This window comes from Diadema antillarum, unplaced genomic scaffold (genome assembly GCF_040938485.1).
Source record: "Diadema antillarum isolate AM-2024a unplaced genomic scaffold, OU_Dant_1.0 seq00001381_RagTag, whole genome shotgun sequence".
Taxonomy (NCBI): Eukaryota; Metazoa; Echinodermata; class Echinoidea; order Diadematoida; family Diadematidae; genus Diadema; species Diadema antillarum.
The window spans coordinates 76,340-97,507 of record NW_027272139.1 but is presented as its reverse complement, the minus strand read 5'-3'; the positions used below and the strand labels follow the sequence as shown (position 1 = coordinate 97,507).

At 38.1% G+C, this 21,168-nt stretch overlaps 1 protein-coding gene across 1 annotated transcript; it reads right to left on the bottom strand.

Annotated features, from left to right (window-relative positions):
• Positions 1 to 9,908: 9,908 nt before the first annotated feature.
• On the bottom strand, positions 9,909 to 20,135 carry LOC139708878 (dimethyladenosine transferase 2, mitochondrial-like). Its single transcript, XM_071620840.1, has 7 exons — positions 19,898 to 20,135; positions 18,039 to 18,281; positions 15,849 to 15,997; positions 14,850 to 14,939; positions 13,360 to 13,410; positions 11,004 to 11,176; positions 9,909 to 10,173 (listed from the first exon to the last, which is right to left on the bottom strand). Exons 1-7 carry the CDS (start codon positions 20,133 to 20,135, stop codon positions 9,909 to 9,911), a joined length of 1,209 nt encoding a protein of 402 aa, XP_071476941.1.
• Positions 20,136 to 21,168: the final 1,033 nt, after the last annotated feature.

The following is a 21,168-nucleotide window of genomic DNA, read 5'->3' as shown; positions in this document are numbered from 1 at the left end:
TATTTATGGCACTATGCACTAAGAGCTGTTGTTATAATGGAATGACCAGCTGTTTTCTTTAATATGACTGATCTGTATTTATTGATTTCATTATTTCTTTGAAAATAATCACTGAAATAATTCTGTGATAAAGTATAGTAACTTCTAAGTGTGAAATATTTTGTAGTGTGAAAGTTTCACTGAACAATGGGCGTTTTTGAGCTTGTACAGAAAACGAGAACGTAAATCTTTATTTGATATTAAGCCAAGTATAGAAATGAGCTCGTTTGTGAAATTGTAAACGAGTACTGGTAAAGTTCACTGAGAGTGGCATGATGCCAAAAACTTAGGGCATGAAAGTTTCCCCATTTACAGTAGTTAGGATTTCAGTGTAACATTCCATCATCTTTGTAGGTTCCATGTTGAACACACCAAGGGAGTCACCATAAATAGCATCCATTTCCCTGCTCTGTGGTGTCTTTCAATGACAATACAACCTAGCAGGTCATTTTGTTACCATAGTTTATAACTCTTGCAGTCATGCCAAGTTTAGATTGTACAGAACAGAACAAGCAGAATACAAAAATTTCATGAGTTGCAGGGCAAGACGAATTAATAGTTGCCAGCCATTGATACAGTCGATTTTGTGTCTCAAGCAGCCCTCTGCATGCTAGTCATTTTAGTAGCAATTATCGTACCTGCGACACATCGGTGTGATGTCGCAGATTTAACTAAGTGTACTACATGGAAGAGATTGCCACTAGACACATTGTGAAAGCACAGTGACATTTACTGGGAATATTCTTCATTTTTCTATTTGTAAATGTTTCAAGCGTAAAGTGGGCTGTGTTTCCCCCCGATCCTTGTGTCCCGTAGTGGTGTCGGACACAATCAAGTATGTCTCGTTGATGTTGGCTGATTTGTCGTTTATTCATTCATTTATGTCAAATTGACACGGCAATGTTTTCCGTCTGGAAAATGTGATGCTTGAATATACAAAATGTATGTATATACTTTTGCAAGACAGAATTATGTTGTAAGCTGCAATGTAGCAAATGAAATACCCTGAGCTGAACCTTGTGTATCTCGCTGCCAGAGAGTATGTAGGCCTTATTTTTTGGCTACATGATTCAATTCTTCCTGTAATTATGGAGGAGCTTTTGTTGTTGTTGTTTTTTTAAAGGATATATGAGTATGTATGTAGTCCATAGTTTGTACCAGTACATTATTACATTTTTTTCCATGTCTCAACCACCTTTTATTTGTAATAGAGTATGGTTTTCTCTCTTCTTTTTTTTTCATTTTACTTGAAGTTAACCTGAAGAGATTGTGATCTACTATCATAAGATTTGATTTTTGATAGCCTTCATTGACAGACTAGATATTGTACAACATGGAATACCTTGGATTCCCCATGATGAACTGTTGAACCTTAAGTCACTTATGCACAAATCTACATAATTTTGAATTGTGGTCAGTACAGTAAATCTCTATGAGACCGTAGGCTATGACAGAAGACATTTGATCAGGTTGTTGATGTAGACTGTATTTCAGCTGTGTGAATACTTTTAATGCAAAGGAGATTGAGGGATTAGTTTCATGGCTTCTAAAATAAACCACCTTCATCCCCTCAAACCAAATGCTTTTAAAGTTACATTGATATTTTCTGCTGTATAGTTGTTGTTTGTTTGTTTTTTTAAGCACTGAATATAACCAGTGACAAGATTCTTCGTATTTCTAAGTCTGAAGTCATTGACACTCTGATCAATGAATGGACCAATTGCATGAGAAAAAAGAAAAGGCAATCATGATGAACTTTCGCAATTTTTAATTTTTCAGACTTGTGTGTGGATGTAGAGTACAGTTTAGTATATGAAAGCAGTGAGCAAATTCTGCATGACAACAGAGAATTAATTCTCTTTCATTTTGTTCTTCGCTCAGAAGTTTTAGACGGTATGTCTCTATGAGACTGAATTTAAGACATGTTAATACCTAGAGTAAGTTATATATTTTTATAATACATGTGTGTAACATTTGCTGTGAGCTGTGTTGTTGATTTATTTTGGTCCTTTGTATAAATGGACACTAAAATACAAATCATGTACAAGTAGTTTATTTTTTCCTTTTTGTAGTATTCAGGGTAGAAATTTCATGTAACCCAGAACTGTAGTATTTGCAGTATTGGTAGGTTTCATGAGAAGTTTAGTGGTACTCTTTTATTTATGAGTAGGCATAAAGGTTGACATAATAATCATAAATGATAGTCAGTTTGCAGTGTTGTGAGGAAATAAAACATTTCACATATTAATTCAAATGTGTTGCTTTTGTGCTGTTGGTTGTTTCAAGGATGCAAAAATAGTAGCACTCCTGCATAAGTTGCAGTTTCAGAAAATATGAACATGATCATACACCTCTCTCCCTAACCAGTTTTTTTTTTCCTCTTTCACCAATATCATAATTTTGCATAATGTCTCTATCTGCTGTGGTATCTATCTTTCTATATATCTCTCTGTTTCAGCGATAAGTCTGCATTGCATATTTTATCACATTTCAGATATCTACGTGATTATATATTGATGTTGTGTTAATGACATATTATTTGTGTGTGTGTGTGTGTGTGTGTGTGTGTGTGTGTGTGTGTGTGTGTGTGTGTGTTATGCAGAATGTCATGTCATTTTTCTTATAAAAACAGGGTATGATTTGGTAAAAAGACCCAAATGTATTGCACTGTATGCTTGAAAAATGATTTAGCAGCACAAGAAAGAAGAATACAGCTGCTTTTTTGTTGTTGGTAATATTAATTTCATTGTTAATATGGATTTGATATTGAATGAAACTCAAATAAAGAATATCATAAAACAAAAAAAGTGTGTGTGTGTGTGTGTGTGTGTGTGTATGTACTCTCCACAGGTACAATGTGGGGACCGATGCATGAACACATGAACCATGAACACCAACAATTGCCAGACACTTTAAAACGTGGGGACCAAATTTCAGGAACTCACATTTTTTATTTTCATTTTTTATTGTAGATTGATCAATTCGTGTCCCTCTTCAATATGATCAAGTTTTGCTGTGGTCCTCGAATTGATACGTGGATACAAATTGTGTGTGTGTGTGTGTGTGTGTGTGTGTGTGTGTGTGTGTGTGTGTGTGTGTGTATGTGTGTTAATAGAGCAGTTGAATGTTATGCAAGTTGTACTGTGATTTATATGGCCAGGATAATTTTCATTGTCAGTGCTAAAATGCATCAATCAACTTCTCATGTGAAACACATTATGCTCACACGCAAGCACAAACACAAATCAATTGTATTTTCACTTGATGGATTTGTATGTCTGCTGCCACAATGCTATTTAAACTGACTTAGAAAAAAAAAAATCTAGTGAGAGTCCATCACTGTTGATATTCACTACAGACTTGCTACAGACTTGCCAAAGAGCTTTGCAGAACCTAGACTGGTAAATTACTTCTTGTTCGATGACCTCTTGTTCATTGTACGGTCATAATATGGTTGGCCTGACCATATTAATGACCGTACATTTTACAAGAGGCCATCGAACAAGAGCCAGATTTATAAGTCTATGCAGAATCATGAGGTCTGCTACGCTGTTAGAAATTGGAGTCAAAATCTATTGGGCCACATTCAAATCGATCATACCCATGCCCCCCCCCCCCCCCAAACAAACGAAGAAAGAACTAGAAAAGCAGCTACTTTCCACCGATGATATTGCTCTTTGATTGAGATCAGTGATTTTCACCCACAGGCCATACCTATGCATGCTGAAAAATAGCCCGAAATCCCAATACAGAAGCCTTTGTTATGTCATAAACCCTCAGCTGCACGTCGCGCCTTGCCCTAGCAGAAACTAGAGCAGGCACTTTAGTGCACATATGAAAACCTAAAAAATGTGCAGCTTGAACTCCCAAGTTCATTGGCCTACCTGCCAAAATATCGAAAATCCTTCATAAAATCCGAAATTTAATCATTTGTTACTTGTGTCATTCTCAGCCTTTCCTGCAAGTTTCATCCAAATCTGTGCCCAACTTTTTGAGTTGTTTTGCACACAGACAAACAAACCAATGGTAACGAAAACATAACCTCCTCCCTTGGCAGAGGTAAAAATAGAAATAAAACAGAGTATGCGTGTCAATGAGGTCAGCGTGGCTGACCAATTTGGATGTGCGACTCTCTAGCTTTGATTTCTAATCTTCTACACTTTTTGGCATTACTGTGAAAATGGGGGATTCAAAAATTACTGTACAGTGTACGTGCCTTTTATGAAAGCACAATATTTTGTGAATCAAGATTTGACAGACGCAAATCGTGTGAGCGGTTGAACTTGTGATCCAGAATCACAATTACAGGATGAAAAATAAGACAACTGAATCATCCCTTTTCACAAGAAAAATACACGGTTTGCACCCTGAAGATGATATATATACACTGCATTTCTGTTACAAGAGGCAATCTTTGCAAGTTTTTCATTTTGCAAATGTTGGTCAACACTCGCCCATTTGCAAAAATTCAACACGAATACATCGAGCCAAAAAATGCTTTAATGCCGTAACTTTTGTAATAAATTTCAAAGGAAAATACAACACAACATTGACATCTGATTCACTTTTATGCATGATATTCAATCTCTTTTATTCCCAGAAGATAACAGTATACAATGGCGTCAAAAGCATTTATATGAGACTGACAAAACTTGACTTCGTCATTGCAAAATCAGATTTAGTTTTCCTACTAGCATCCATACTTCCATTTAATTTTATGTAGTTAGGGATTGCTTGAAACATAAAATATAATACTATAAATGACAAATTATATAAAGTATATTTTTTGTACAATTTCAATTTTAACACGAGAAGGTGAATTTGAAAAAAATTGCTCATGAAATAATCTTGCATATGCCATCCTCAGCGGGAAATTGATAAATTAATTTCAAGTTTACTGCACGTAGCACACTCTCGGGTGTGAAGACAATGCTCATAAGCGCCCACTCATAATACACCCAACATAATGCACAATTACATGAAAACATCGTAATTATAGATTTTCACTTGTTTGGATACTAGATCGATCCTTCATCAATCAATTTTTGAGGAATTAAAAATTAATTTCTCTGCCGCATGTAACAAAATATCTATACCAGTGCATATTCAAACAATTGTCTTTGAAAACCAAAGGCACAACTAATTCAATCCAAGAATCCCATCCTTTTTGATACAGATATTATTTTGCATATATGAATGCCATGTGTTGATGCAGTTCACTATGAATGGGGCACATATCATAAAAGAGAATTGAGACTGTGTATTCATCAATTGTGAAAGTTTATCAATTGGGAAGAATGACATTAAATGGCACCTTCCCATAAACATGCATGGTGTATGACTGTGCTGTCATACTTTGGTATGCCAGGTTAAGTGATTACCAAAGTATGACTTCACAGTCATACACCATGTTACAGTTATATGGGAAGGTGCCATTTAATGTCATGCTCTCCAATTAAAAAATTTTCACAATTGATGCAGACAGAGTCTCGGTTCTCTTCAATCATATTATGTGCCCCATTCATAGTGAACTGCATCAACATGAAGATGAGCTTGCCCTTCAATGATCAGACAAAAGGTCCTCTCTTCATGAAATTTAAAGTTAACTGTTTCATGATAACATAATCAGGTAATTTACAGATATGATGAGGTCTCTTGAGTCTCCAAGTGATCTGTATTCATGGCACCATCAAGTTTCCATTCCATTAAAATCAGATCAAAGGGAGTGAATAAACATATTTTGCATCATAATCATTGTGGGGCTGTTGTAAATTAGCATTGACATAATTTATGGGGGGTGGAGGTTGGAGTTTTGGGAAATTCTTGAGGGAAAAAAAAATCTTTGCTATTTTTATCATACAAACCAACAGGAAAATTGTAAAGCTGTGACATCATGGCCTAATCTCATTTGCATGTGTGGCTGCTACCACTATTACTGTTTGTTAAGAGAAAATAAAACTGACAGATTTACAAGTTCCTTATTTCCCATTTGATTAACCCGTTGAGGACAAGTCCCGAGTATACTTGGGCAAGTGTCTATGGGAAATGCGTGTTGTAGCAAAATCAATCCGTCCTCAACGGGTTAAGGCAATTTTTACTTATCTGTTTGTTAGTTTTTCAAAGTCTTCCTTCCCTTTTTGCATCATTTCTACCCAAAGTGGAGTATCACTAGAGGTCTGTAAGTCTGAATTTATGTTGAAAAATCTTTCAGGCATGTGCAATTTTCAAGCATGCTGAAATCCTATTGCACTTTGCCCATATGGCATGTATCCTCAGTCCTTTACAACTGCCTTTCCTGGGACCTGTTTTATCAAAAGATATAATCAATTTTAAATTTCCTTAACACACACAGGCTGCAATAGACTTATGATAGAAATCAACTTTATAATCAATTTTAATTCTTCATAAAACAGGGCCCTGGAAATCTTTGGTGGGTTTGCAACTCGAGGTGATGCTAGCATCAAGCCAAAATCAGGCCACACCACAAGGTGCATTGGTGGGATAGACTCCTCTGCACAAACATGATGGAATGAACGTAGCAATCCTTAATTAGATTTCTGAATAAAGTTTCAGGTATCAATAGTCACAGGGCGAGAATACTCTGCAAGCACATTATGATGGTTTATTGGCATGCTAATTCAATGCTTATTTGTTTCTCATTATACCACGAGAAGACACAGGGCATGAAAAAAAAAAATAATCGCATCATGCATATGTGGGATCAGGTCAAAATGATTGCAAAGATCCAGTCATTTGTATTTTTTACATGCAATCTTAATGAAATTTCAAAAGAATCTTTTCTTCTTCTTTTTTTGTGGACACTGTATACCTGTTCACTGACACAAATCTGTGTATAGCAATGTCTGATTAAAATTGCACAGAATAAATATGATGACATTGATGTCCACGTAGACTACATATACTGCAGCTGACTGACTTCTTAAGCATATGATTAGGCCAACTGTACAAGTGGACATTTTGGCAGTGAGGAAATTTTCGTGCATTTCGCTGACAAGAAATTAGATTGAAATATTAAAACGCACACAAATATTTTTGAATGTTATATGTTCCACTAATCAATGTCTTGACCCCACAGAATCAAAAACACCCGAAATTCATCTTACCTGGCCAGGCGCGACAAATTACTCGAGCAAAAATATCCACTTTTACAGTTGTATGATATCTGTGCACTATTCTCGCAAGAAAAGAAGACTTTGGGTGGTATTCTGAAATCCTTCCCGGGAAGAATTTTTTTCCTTAGTCAGAACTTAGGAAAATATGCAAATGAGGATAAATCCTAGGAAGATATGCAAATTTCTGACTTAGAATGCACTTAGAAAAGAAGTTTAGGATGATAATTAAGGAAACCCCAACCCTGTTCTAAGTACGTTGCTAAGACCTAGCAAGATGCAAAACTTCGTGATGGGCACTTGTCATTAACTGCACGCAATATTCAAGAAATGGGCATGAAAAGTGGGACATGCCACGCACAAGGCCTGAGCATGCACAACATGTTTATTTAACCCAATGTCATAATGCTATATAATTGTAATTGGTTGGTTCCTCAAGATACAACATTTCCTATTGACTTAAGAAAGAACAGAGGGCGGGGATAAGGATGGCCTAATTTGCATTTAAAAGTTCCTGGGAAGAAATTTCAGAATACCAATTCTGTCTTTCCGAGGCACTTCCTAACTTTCTGACTTAGGAAGATTAGGAAGATTTTCAGGATACCACCCTTGACCTCTCCCAGCTCACTTTATAATACCCAGAATGCATTGTGATGCATAAAACTCCAGTATATTGCTGCAGCAAACATGAAAGTTCTACTCCTAACACACATATACAAACAAAAAGATCACGCAACAAGAGATGGCAGAGCGAATGGCATAGAAATTGGCGTAAAACACCTGATAGGTGATGGAGATATCCCAGTAAACCCTTTCCAATGTATCAACATCATAATGAAAGGGGTACGATTATCCTGCACACTGATCGATAATCATCATGTGTTTTCTAAATAACACTGTAAACTTACACGATCTGATTACCATCAGCACACATGTACATGCAGTAGTATCACACACAATGAAAGAAAGTGAGGTCTATATATGAAAACAATAAATGCCCTGTACCAGACTTAATATTAAAGCTGTAAATGTCGCCGTTCAATATAATGCACATGAACAACAGGATGGCATAATGTCCCTGGGGTGACAAGACCTTGACTCTTAAAATTTTGAATTTTGGGGAGTGAAATAAAAAAAGTTCTCATTTCTCCAACATTTTTTTTTTTTTTGCAAAATAATATCAATATTGATGTCATATCATGTAGAAACATTGTTTCATTTTACACTAATAATTGACATATTTCAAAATCAAATCAGTATTTTTGAAACTCAAAATTGAGTTAGAAGTTTTTTTAATGATAGGTTTTTTACATAATAATATGCGAATTGAGATATGAGGTCTGGTCAAACCAGCAATGATAAGTCTATGCTTTGTCAAGCTGGGTTAAGCTCAAGAAGGAATACATCACCAGGAAATATAGAAAACTTAGCTGGTCAGCAGACAGCCACGTTAAAGGACAAGTCCACCTTCATATACATAAGGATTGAGAGAATGCAGCAATATTAGTAGAATACATCAGTAAAAGTTTGAGGAAAATCGGACAATCCGTTCAAAAGTTATGAATCTTTTTAAGTATCTGTGCAGTCACTGCTGGATGAGAAGACTACTACAGTGTATGATGTCACATGCGTACAACGATATAAGGAAAATAAAAAGAGGATTTCACAAAACTTTACTTTTTTATTAAAGTGCACACTTCTTCGACTTGTTACTGATGTATATTAAGGGTAATATTATTCCCCCTGCCTTCTGAAAGAGAGAAGTCGAGTGTTCTTTTGTTATGCAAGAAAAATGGAAAAATGTTGATTTTTCTTTATTCTTTCTTTATATCGTTGTACTCATGTGACATCACAAGCTAAAGTAGTCTTTTCATCCAGCCGTGACTGAGCAGAAACTTCAAAAATTCATAACTTTTGAACGGATTGTCCGATTTTCCTCAAACTCTCACTGATGTGTTCTGCCAATATTGCTGCATTCACTCAACCCACATGTCCATGAAGGTGAACTTGTCCTTTAAGTTGCTAAGTTTTACAATGTGGCAAAAGTATGGAGAGGCTACACAGGCCACAGGCAAGGTCATGGGTAAACAAGATCGACTACCAGAAACCAGCCCAAGGAGGAACCATCAACGTTTTCAGTGGTTGTTAAATGTCCCAAAAATACTGTAAAAGCTATTGTTTTTTGAGGGATTAATCTTCACAAAGTTGCAAATTACTGTTGGACTGCAAATTTAAGAACACGCTACCTGATCTTGCTCGTATAAAGTGGCGGAGTGAACAGGCAGGCATTAGTGCACATAAGACAGCCTCAAGTGTCAAACCTCAAAAACAACATCTCGCAAAAATGTCTGTGGCCTTCTCATTCGGGAAAATATGAAGAGTTTTATCACAAAACGAGCTAACTCCATTCTTGTTAAGTTGAGATATTTGTGATTAAAGAAAAAAAAATAAGAAGAAAATAAGGGATATCTTTAATAACGTCTACAATATTCCCTGTTATGTTACAAGCGAGATATCATCGAAAAGGTTTTATTTTGCTCTATCTGACGATGAATATACTTTAAAATGTTTAAGAATGGTTCTTAGCCCATTTTGCAATGAACTCTTCATATCTTAATGGGGAAAATAACAGCTTTTACTGTATGTGTTGGGATATAATGGGGCCTTGGCAAGGTTCTGGGCAAATGCCGTCGAATGTCTCGACCAGAGGAGATCCTCCGTCGTCATTGTCATCTGGAGCTACGATGATCCAGACGTGTGATGGGGCGTGGTGATGTCCACAGCTTCCAAGGCCTGGCTCAGCTCTGACGTGCTCACATCCTGGGCACGACCCACAGCACTCCACCCCATCACCTCCTCCCCCATCCACGCCCCATTGAAGTTCTCCATCTGGCTGATGCGGCAGAAGATGGCCAGCAGGTCGTCGCCGGTCACGTCCCCTGTCACCGTCTTCCTGTCGTATCCATACTCGGAAACGATGTCCCCACTTCCAGGTGCAAAGGCTCTGCGCACATGTCAGAAAAAGACAAAAACGGAGACATACACGATATGTGCTTCCGATGATTGCAAAGCATGAAAATCAGTTACTGTAGTTTTCACTGCCAACTTAAACAGAGAGCGCCAATTATAAATATTTCAATCAATCAGCGCTGCCATTAAGGGACGTGACTATTTGTTCTTTCTTTCCTTTTCCTTCTCATTGTAAAAATGAGACAAGTGTGTGTGAAATACCAACAAGGGCACTGGACCTCTTAGGGCCACAAAATTATATCCTTATATGGGTATTTCCATTTCATATTTGGTGCACAGACTCATGTACACCACAAGGATGTGAAAATCATATGAAGTCACGGTTATGGCTATCATACAGTGTATAAGTTGATGCTGAACCTCCCAATAAAAAAGCAAATTTCTTCTTTCTCATCGTGAATGATAATGATGATGATGATGACTATGATGACGACGACGACAACAACAACAACAACAACACCACCACCACCACCAACAACAACAACAACAACAACAACAACAACAATAACAACAACAACAACAACATCTTCTTTATCCAGGGTAGCCTCTTCAGTGTTGCCACTCTTCTACCAGAGGGACCTGCCATTATTATTACCCTAGCATTGACAGGTATCCATTTATACACCTGGGTCGAGAGGGACATTGTGGGTAAAAACATGGGGAGTCTTATCCACTATGCCACAGCACCCCCATATCAACTAAAATAAAAATCACCAAAAAAAAAATAAATAAATAAAAGAAATAAAAAATAAAAGAAACTTTAGGTACTTGAGGTTTGTCAAAAACCATGAAAACGTGACTCACTCGATGACTTTGCTAAGCCTCTCCTTCCTCTTCGCCAATGCTTGCCGGACGAAGAAGACAAAGGTGAAGGCCACTTGATGGTCCAGCTGGTAGCGGGAAAAGAGCTCCCTCTTGGGTGTGATCTGAACCAGAAGGAGGTCATCGGAATCACTCTCCTTGGGCTCTTTGGAGCTCTGACAATAGTAGACCAAGAGGAAAAGAAGTCATCTTACAAACAAACAAACAAACAAAAACAAAACAAAACAAAACTAGAACTGTCAATGAGGCAACTGGTATGCCTCATTAATTCTCCCAGTAGCTATGTCTACAGAACATCTTGCCAGTGTGAGGCAATGGTTTCACATGATTGGCAAATAATGACTATCTGACAATACATAAATTATCATGACATGACTCTGAGCCATTTTCAAAATATTTTTATTTTTTTATTCTCACCATATGGTGAAAAATAGTGAAATTTCCTCTTCACCTTTTACCCCATGGCTCAACTGTCTCTACAGAATCAGTGTGTCATCATTCATGTATATGCCATGTTTAATTAAGTGTATTTATATATGTTGAGTTGTTTTTAAGGTAAATTTCTGTAAGGAGAAATTAGAGTCATTTCAACATTAAGTAATGTAATCTTAGCGATTTTACGTGACCTTTGACCCTTGATCTTTGACCTCATGATCAATAACTTCCCATGAGAATCATCACCAGGCAATACATGTACATGTACTAAGTTTTATGAAGCTACCTTGAGCCATTTCTGATATAAGGAGAAGACAGTGAAATTTTTGCATTTTCAGGTCAAGTTTTAAAAAACTTTGTCCTTTGACCTTTAACCCCATGGCCTTAAAACTTTCTCTCTAGAATCTTGCATGGTAACACATATATACACTAAGTTTCAGGAAAATACCTTCATGCATCGTAGAGATAGAGGGAAATGGTGAAATTTATGAACGTGCCTTGACCTATGACCTTTGCGCTTGAGTATGTGCACCTAAACTTTGTACGCAGAGCTTCGTCCATTCTTACATACATATGCCAAGTTTCATTTGGATACCTCAAATGGTGCTTCGGATACGCTGTCAATAAAATGGATTCTAGACAGACGGACAACCCGAAGATAATATTGTGCCTCTGGCGACACTTCATGGCAGAGGCATAATAGAGGATGTATATACATTTGAAGAAGATTCTTTTTGTTGAACACAGAAGCATCCATGCAGGTGTAGCTTTGGAGTGCACATTATGGGTGGTATTCTGAAATCCTTCCTAGAAAGAAATTTCTTCCTAAGTCAGGATTTTTTCCTAAGTGGTATTCTGAAAATCTTCCCAAGTTTCCTCCTAACATTTTTCCTTAACTTGGGAAGAAACTAAGGAAGATATGCAAATTTCTGACTTAGGAAGAAGTTGGTGTTCTAGAATGGACTTAGGAAAGAATTTTAGGAAGATATTTAGGAAAGCCCCACCCCTATCCAAAGTACGTTGTTAAAGGTGTGTACAGTTCTGGTCGAGGTGAAGATTTAGCTTTTAACATTTTGTGAGATATTCAGAAACCACTCTATGAGATGTCAAAGAGCATGCAGTTCTAAGGGGTATCAAAAGTTTATTCGATGAAAATCGGTTTTGAAATGGCTGAGATATCCAAAAACCAAGGTGAAAGAAAGAGATACTAATAAAGTTGGGGCATGTTGCCTTTTATTATTAGCACTTTTTTGGATATCTCAGCCATCTGAAAACCAATTTTCATCAAATAAACGTTGAATCCTTCTTAAAATTACATGCTCTTTCATATTTCATAAGAGGCTTTACATTATCTCACTTAGGAATGTTCAAAACATGAATCCCTACCTCAACTAGTACTGTAAAGTCCCTTTAAGATATAGCAAGCTGCAAAACATTGTGATAGGCGCTTGCCATTCACTGCGCGCAACATGTACTTTGATGCGCGAAATGGGCATGAGAAAGGGGACATGCTGCGCACACATGTATTTAACCCTACGTCATAAGAAATATGCCATTGTCATTGGTTGGTTCCTTATGATATGGTATTTGGTATTGGCTTAAGAAAGGACATGGGAGAGATAAGTATGGCCTAATTTGCATTAAGAAGTTCCGAGGAAGAAATTTCAGAATACCAATTCTGTCTTTCCTAGGCACTTTCTAACTTTCTGACTTACGAAGAAACTTAGGAAGAAACTTAGGAAGATTTTCAGAGTACCACCCTTTGTATATATACAGTATATACATATCAATATGATATGTGCCCTCTCTCTATCTACCTATCTGTATCTGTATCAATCAGTCAATCTATCTATCTATGAACTTCATCAATATGAAAGACACGAGAACCAAACAAAGCACATACCATCATCTTTGTTTGCCGTTTCGGGGGCAACTTGAAGGAGCTCTTTGGTTCCTACACAAATATAAAAAAGAAAGCAACACCATGAAGAAAATAGAGGGAGAAGACACAAAATAATATTTCAGTACTTCTACCTAAACATTATGTACATTACAGTGGACTTCTTACAGTCAATGGTTATCCTTGCCTTCTTTTCTAAGGGCTGTCTCTAAGTCTACATGAGGCTGCATCGAAGCTCATGTCATTCTGCTTTTCCTCAATGGAATGAGGACGGATGATTTTGAAGTTTGGAAATTTGGGTCGTAATCCTGATCACAACCCGAAATAATGCATTACATGTATTTTGATGTCACAAGAACAGTATTCTTGATTCAAGATAACAATCCTTCTCTTTTAAATCCTCCTGGGTGTGAGTGGGTGTGGTCGGGTTGGGCATCAGAGCACGTGGTTGGGGGAATAAAAGCTAGAGTGCGACAAAGCTTGGCATCTATGGGTCTGCCCATATGATTAAAGACAATATCAGCTACACTTACTTGTGAATCATTATCTTTAAAAAAATTATCAAATATCAAACATTCAAATATTTCTCAGAATTTAGAGTGCCAATCTGTAAACTATTATTTAACAGAACAAAATCAAACATGCAGAAAGGCAGTGGTTCCTTTGCCATCAGACAGAGCATAGGAAAACTGTGGGATTTCAACAGTCTCACATCTTGTTGTTTTTTTTAATACATTTTTGCTCTGATAAAGTTAATTTTTTGAAGATGTAAATGCTCAGGGAAAGGTTTTCCCTGCCTCTAATCAGTTGTTCCAAAAATGAAAACCCAATGGTAGTCTGGAACTGGTTTTCACCTTCGACACTTAATCACTGAGCAATGTTTTTATTGCTGACAATTAGTGGTTTGAATACTAGTCCAATGAAATAATTATTTGCAAACCATGCAATATGTGTGGGCAGCAGTAAGTTAAATCCCAAGGCTTTTAGAGAATCATCGCCCACTGGTGCCATGACTAATCAAAAGCAGGAGGTTTCTTTTCTAAAACAGTGTCATCACAGAAAGGTTCACTCTATCACAGAGAAAAAAAAAATCAAAAGTTCACAAAACTGCCACAAACAAAAGTTTAGATACTGACAGCCTTTTTAGGGAGCCCATAAAATCTCTCAATGACAATTGACTTGCAGTTGTTGGAATTGGCACCAGGATATTGGTACTGAACTAACAGGCACTTGAATTAACATTGCAAAGAAAGTGCAGGCATTGAAAACATGACAGAAATTAAGAGGACTAGCATTGTATTTGACATTATAATCATACCCACAACCATTGGGGAAACAAACCCCTCAGAAACAATAATGATATCATCTTCAGTAAACTAAAAAGCATGTCAAAAAGAGCAGTATAAATTAAATATAATGAATATGAAATTGTTGTTTTTACTTACAATCAAAGGTATTAATATGATGAATATGAAACTGTTGTTTTCACTTACCTTGTGCAAAAGCTTGATGTCGCAGGAGACTTGATACAAGGCAGAAATGGCGCGGTAATTTTTCATATTACCAGGGGGCTGTATTATTGTCTGTTTTTGAAACACCAGAAACATGTATATTCATTGTAGAAGTACGGTGTGACTTCAAATCAACAACTCATCTATGTTCTACAGTCCTTTGTCCACTGCTCTAAGCCTTTCTAACATCATGTGGTTGACATCTCTTGATAAACCTCTTATCTTCCTTCCCCTTCAAAGGTACCAAGAGCATTACTGTCGTATGCTAATTTGACCTTGATATTCATGATGAACTGTCATGTCACTTTTTCTTTTGATAATTGTCTTTTTGATACTTTCAAATGATTCAGATTCATAAGCTCATATTCTGCTAAGAGCAAACTTTTATTTCCTTACCTCTCAATTGCACAACCACTTCACCTACATTATAAAATCAACTCATTGATCTTACTTTGCAAAATCATTCATATTGTGCAATAATTTCTTTCACTGAAATAACAGTTTTGTATTTGTGCTGTGTGTGTGTGTGGGGGGGGGGGGGGGGGAGGATAAATATGACACCTGGTCATCTGTTCCAAAGTAGACTGTATCACTTATCTAGAAGCTTAAAAACAGCATAATTGGCAATTCACCATATTCATATATTTATCTCATATATACATATACAAAATATCTGTGTGTGGATCATTGTCTAGATCCTTTAATACAGGACAGTAAAAATTCACTGGCTTAGTCAAAGCCTTGACAGAGTCATCATTTCCTGATGCTGCTAAAAATGCAGAATAACCAATATTTCGACCGTCATTCAAATCAATTCACCACATTAGAAGCAAGATAAGATTGAGATGGCAAGGTGCAATACACAGGATCATTCCTACTGTACAGTTGCATGTCTGGTATGAATGACAAAAAAAAAAGTTGACAAAGTGAACAAAATGAAACAAACAAACAAACAAAGAAAAAATATGTTGTACCACGTACATTGTAGCAGTTCCTGCTCATGAAGAGGTTGAGCTGCACTCTGCCGTAGCTGTAGAGGGAAAGCCGCTCAAGGATGAGACTAGACAGGACGTAGGCTTGCGTCCTCTCTCCGTCCTGCGGGAGGGCGCCGATCACCTTGACAGGAATATCTGAAATTGAGCATAACATTGTTACACACCACTGTACAGCAAACTCGACCAAAAACCAACTTTGGTAAGCAAGGCCCTAGAGCAAAACAATTGCTCTTTCCATCTACATCTAACCTCTCTAATCAATTGCAAGCTTGATCCTCTGAAAGTGAATTGTTTTCTGCGGCTTGGAAAACGATGGCAAAAGACTGACAACTCAACTTTCTCACTCTCTGAGTTGATAGAGTACCCTCAAGTCTTTTTCTTTTTCTTCAGTCATTTCTATGCAATTCTGGCATATATACAGGAAATACCATTTTTATACATTGGTACATGGTATGCACATCGGGGCACATAATGATACTAATATGATATCTACAGGCCAACTTCAGAGTGGAATTTTCACATGGATTATTGCACGGGTTTCAATTCTGGGAAAGTCTTGGTAATGTGGGTTCTTCTTCCTTCCACGACCACAACTCAAATGTCAAGGGCATCACAAAGTCAATATGAATAATGACAAGGGTTACAGACATGAAGACGATGAGATATTTCTGTCACATGCTGAGATAATGAGGCAGGCAAGCTCATGAAGGATGTTAGTCAACTGTAGGCAAAGTTGATTATAAAATTGAAAGCCCACATAAACAAGTTGGGCCAATTCATTTATAATTAGTTCAAAAGAGAATCTCTTGCATTCTCATGTGATTGCTGTACTTTACTGGGGGAGTAGCTGATATATAAATACTGATTGCTTCAAAGGGGGATGGTTAAAACTATTTGTCCCAAGTGTTTTTCAACAGTGCTACAAATGTATGCCTCGAGACGAAGTCTTTGGGCATAGCACTGTAGCCTTGAGGCATAGCACTGTTGAGAAATCACCAAGGGCAAATGGTTTTAACCATGACCCCAAAGAGAGTTGTCTATATTTGTTTGATATCCCTCACTGATGTCACAATTGCATACTTCAGCAGCATGCACTCAATCAGTTACAAGCACGTGCTGAATCACTTCTTCACGGTGAACAATTACTATGTTTGTGTTCAGCATGTTTGGAACATTTCTTTGGACACGCCACATGTAGCTAACTGGTATTTACCCTTGAGGTAAATGAAAAATTGTTCATAAAACCATTTTATAAAACAAATAAGGCATAGGTTTAAGTTTTTGACCTAAGTGAAGATGCAGCGCACTCTCATCTGTGCATTATTTGTATATTATTACTCCGAGGCCCCCCCCCTCGACGTTCCGCGCGATGTATCGCAATCGCAAAAAGCTATCGCCGCGACGTTTCATGACTTTTTTCTTTCGAATGTCCCGCATCTTTTGACACTAAATTTGCGACGCCCGGGCGCGCGGTTCCAAAGTTACGCATAAATATGTACATGCATATCAGACCAAAAATTGCTCAAAAACGTGAATTCGTGTACAATTTCAATGCAAACTGTGCTTACAGGCAAATTTCATAAAAGCATGATTATTTTGGTGTTTTATTGACTAAAATCAATGAATAACATATTTTCTTGTTCGGAGCGATGTCGCGGACAAATTTCATCGAAAAAACAATGAAAAACATAAAGTCGAAAAAACAGAGAAATACAAAAGAAATTCAAAAAACAATAAAATACTTAAGAATTTTTTCTGATATCACAATTTTTTTCTCTTACATTTGCTAAGGACACTAAAAAGAATATTAACACAAAAAATGTGCCTGTTTTGAGCTTTATTTTGTGATTTATATCAAATAGTCTGTGTTCATGCATCGTTATGCATAAATTAGCATAATTTCACATAAATTATGCATCTATTTTTTGAAAAATTAACTTCATGGTATTTTAGATTACATCATAGGCAATGTGTGTGCCAATTTTCGTCGCGATTGCGCGGTCGACGACCAAGATTTGGAGGGGGGCCTGGGAGGCCCCCCCCCCAGCTCTATCAACTACCTAAATAGCCTGGCCTAGTTAGGGTTAAGGGTAAATGTATTTGTTTGATGAATAACCTAGTGCATCTATAGCACTAATTGACATCCTCCCCCCCCCCCCCCCCCCCCCTTTCCTACCATCTTCCCAGGCCACTGGATCCACATCCTGGAACACCTCCTCTGTTCTGACAATCGGCGGTTGGATCTCCCGGTCCCCAGTGAACTGCATTTGGTGAATGTCGGCATGCCTCCACTGAAAGCTGTCTTCTGGTGCACTCATCCGGACCCTCTCCAGTGCGGGACCAAATTGCTCCTGCCTGCACAGGGCCAAGACCTTGGATGCACCATTGTCAAGGAGCTCCTGGGGCAGGAATCCTGGCCCTTCATGGAACAAACAATTGGAAGTGGCAGCATTAAGGATCAAGCACATATGACAGAGCAAAAGGAATCTTCAATGGATAAAATGTTGTCATTTGCTTTTCAAACTCGCTTTCAAATTCAAAGGAGGAGGTTGCCAGTATATTTGATAAGGCCACCATTGCACATGGCTTGTATTGGTGGGACCTGATTTCCCCACTCCAAGCTGCAATAAGGCAAAGATATCACATCAAGCAAAATTTCAGCATAGAAAGCATTGTTCTGTATTCTTCACTTCATAATATATTGTAGGATCATACATAACATATGATGCAATCGAGGCACTTTGGATGCAGACCCTGTAACTCGCGTTTGATTCTACACATTTACTCTGGGCTACTTTTTTTTTTTCCTGAATGTCTCATTTGTACTGTTAACCCTTTGAGGACAGTTTAATTTTGCTACAACACGCATTTCCCATAGACACTTGCCCGAGTATACTTGGGACTCATCCTCAACAGAAGCGGATCTAGAGGGGGGGGGGGGGGGGTTGCAACCCCCCCCCAAAAAAAAAAAAAAAAAAAAAAAAAAAAATCCGGGGACCATTTATTTTTAAATCTTATCTTCTTTTTTAAACTTGTAATTTTATTTTTTTCTATTTGAGATTTGCCAGTGAGTATCAGTGACAAGCTGTTCATAATAAAAGTATTAGGCTGACAGTGCTTATTCCAAGGTCCCCAATTCTTTGTATCTGTGTTGTCAACTGGCCTTACATTGCAGGAAAATGCAACTAAATTTTACAAATTTTCATGGGGGGTTAATTTGGCAATGACCTCTATACCAAAAAAAATGGTGTTTTAGATGCAAGAAAACGTCATTTTCACACACTGATTTTCAAAAATTCTCCCTACTGTGGGAGGGGGACACCCCCCTCCCACACCCTCCCCCCCTCGCTCGCTCCGCTCGCTCGGGCTCGGTCGCTACGCTCCCTCGCATACCGACCCCAACCCCCCCTTTATAAAAAGCTAGATCCGCCCCTGCCTCAATGGGTTAATGAATAATCTAACTCTAGTAAGAGGTGATATAGATGATGATTTTGCATCATGTCAAGCATCTGTGTTTTCTAAAACAATGAAGCATCAGGCTTTCTTGGATGCCAAATGTTTTCCATATTGCTTCTGTAATGACAAATGCCTATGATTAGAAGAGAAAGGTAATACTTTGAACATATCATCCTTGCTTTCCTTGGATCTTTAAAGTGTATGCCAATTGCAGGGGCGGATCCAGGAAGTCTGTAAAGGCGAGGCGCCTTTACAAAATTAAAGGAGGGTGCACTCACCCCCCCCCCCCCTTTTTTTTCTTTTTATTTGTTTTGTTTTAACAAGGTGCCTGGCCTGGTGAATTGAAAATATAAGGGGTCCTCTCTAGAAAATACTAAAAGAGCAAAATGTACACCTTGACTCTTACATGCCTATTTGTATCATCCAAACACCTCACTGGTCTTCTAAAATTATAGCAACCTTGTTTTTATGACAGCATACACACATAATCAGGTCTAACCCAGCATCTTTCAATATACAATACTAGATTTCATTACGGTCAGAGAACTTGATAGAGAAGATATTTGCTCGAGTTCGCACCTTCATTTGCAGTGATGATGGTCGCCGTTTCCTCCCGCAAGCTCTCGTCCGGCCAAATCACTTCTCGAATCACTCTGGCGAGGCCTGGCGTCAGAACAAACCGCTGCTTGGGACTCCGGAGGAGTTTGGTGTGCTTCAGTAGCTCCCCTTCCCGCTTGGGAGTGTGGGATTCTGAGTCCAGGGATGATTCGCACAGCATACCCCTCCCTGCTGAGAAGTGCCTTGCACTGGCTGACATCAGCGGGGAAAAATATGTTAAGATTTCACGCTGAATGTATGAGGGAGATGGTAAGGAAACCGATTGCTGGAGTCTTGGTTTCATGCTGGCTGTCCCTAGACCCACGTCCACACGACAAACATTAGACAAATGAGATGCGGGCTGTACAGCCTTCCATCTCTGACGTAAAAAGAAGTAAGTTCTGTTGATGAAACTGTAGGTACAGGCTCTCGTGGGATTATTACACGATGCAACCACACGCTTGATGTCACATAAAAACCTCATCTTGGACAAAAAATTGGGTGCACGCTGTCACTGTAGTGATGATAGGTGTGCCAGCTACAAATATACTGTATATTAGTTCACCTGAGAGGAGAAAGGGATAGGAGGAATGTGATTGCTATTGCCTTTTCATTAAATTTTACATGTTTAATTACGCCTAAAGCAAACCACCCATGATTCAGCCATATTGAACACCGTTCAAAATTTGACTGTAGACTACATTTAATATAAAGAGCTAGTCATCATGTCCATGTAAAACCTATGCTACTGCGCACGGTGGAACCTTGGCACAGGATGTTGAACCTTGGTGCCGGTTTTTTGGATCTAAGAATAAAGCAACGGGTCCAAGGTTTTGGTCAAATTATGGGCAGCTTGCTTTAAAGTGAAAACAAAGTTCTGGTAAGGGCTTGAGAATCCGTCTGGCACCATTTCATATTTGCTTGCAATATATCAAAAGAGTCTACAAAGAAACTTACCTGGCTGACGCGGTTTGCCGGAATAATGAGTCATTTTGGAGTATTTTGAGAAAAATAATAGAAGTCGGTAGACCGACTTTCATTCCAGAAGGCTCCAGACTAACTCGGTCTCAGGGAAAACTCGACCCTATTTCAGACAATTTAAACACAGTTCGTGATCGCCATGTTTATCAGTACTCTATAATACTACGAGTACCAAACGAGGCCTTACTGAGCAGACAGGAAAGTGCGTGCTAATCCTGTACAAAACAAATGGACAGCGCGCGGTCCTCAAGCCTGCTAGTATACGCACATCA

Bases quoted from the DNA above. Each gene is read 5' to 3' on its own strand.
- LOC139708878 (XM_071620840.1), bottom strand. From the start codon at position 20,135: ATGTCAGCCAGTGCAAGGCACTTCTCAGCAGGGAGGGGTATGCTGTGC. The intron at 11,177-13,359 runs GTATGTGCTTTG...TACTATTGTCAG, and splicing joins AACGGCAAACAAAGATGATG to AGCTCCAAAGAGCCCAAGGA. The intron at 10,174-11,003 runs GTGAGTCACGTT...ACATGTGCGCAG, and splicing joins AGGCTTAGCAAAGTCATCGA to AGCCTTTGCACCTGGAAGTG.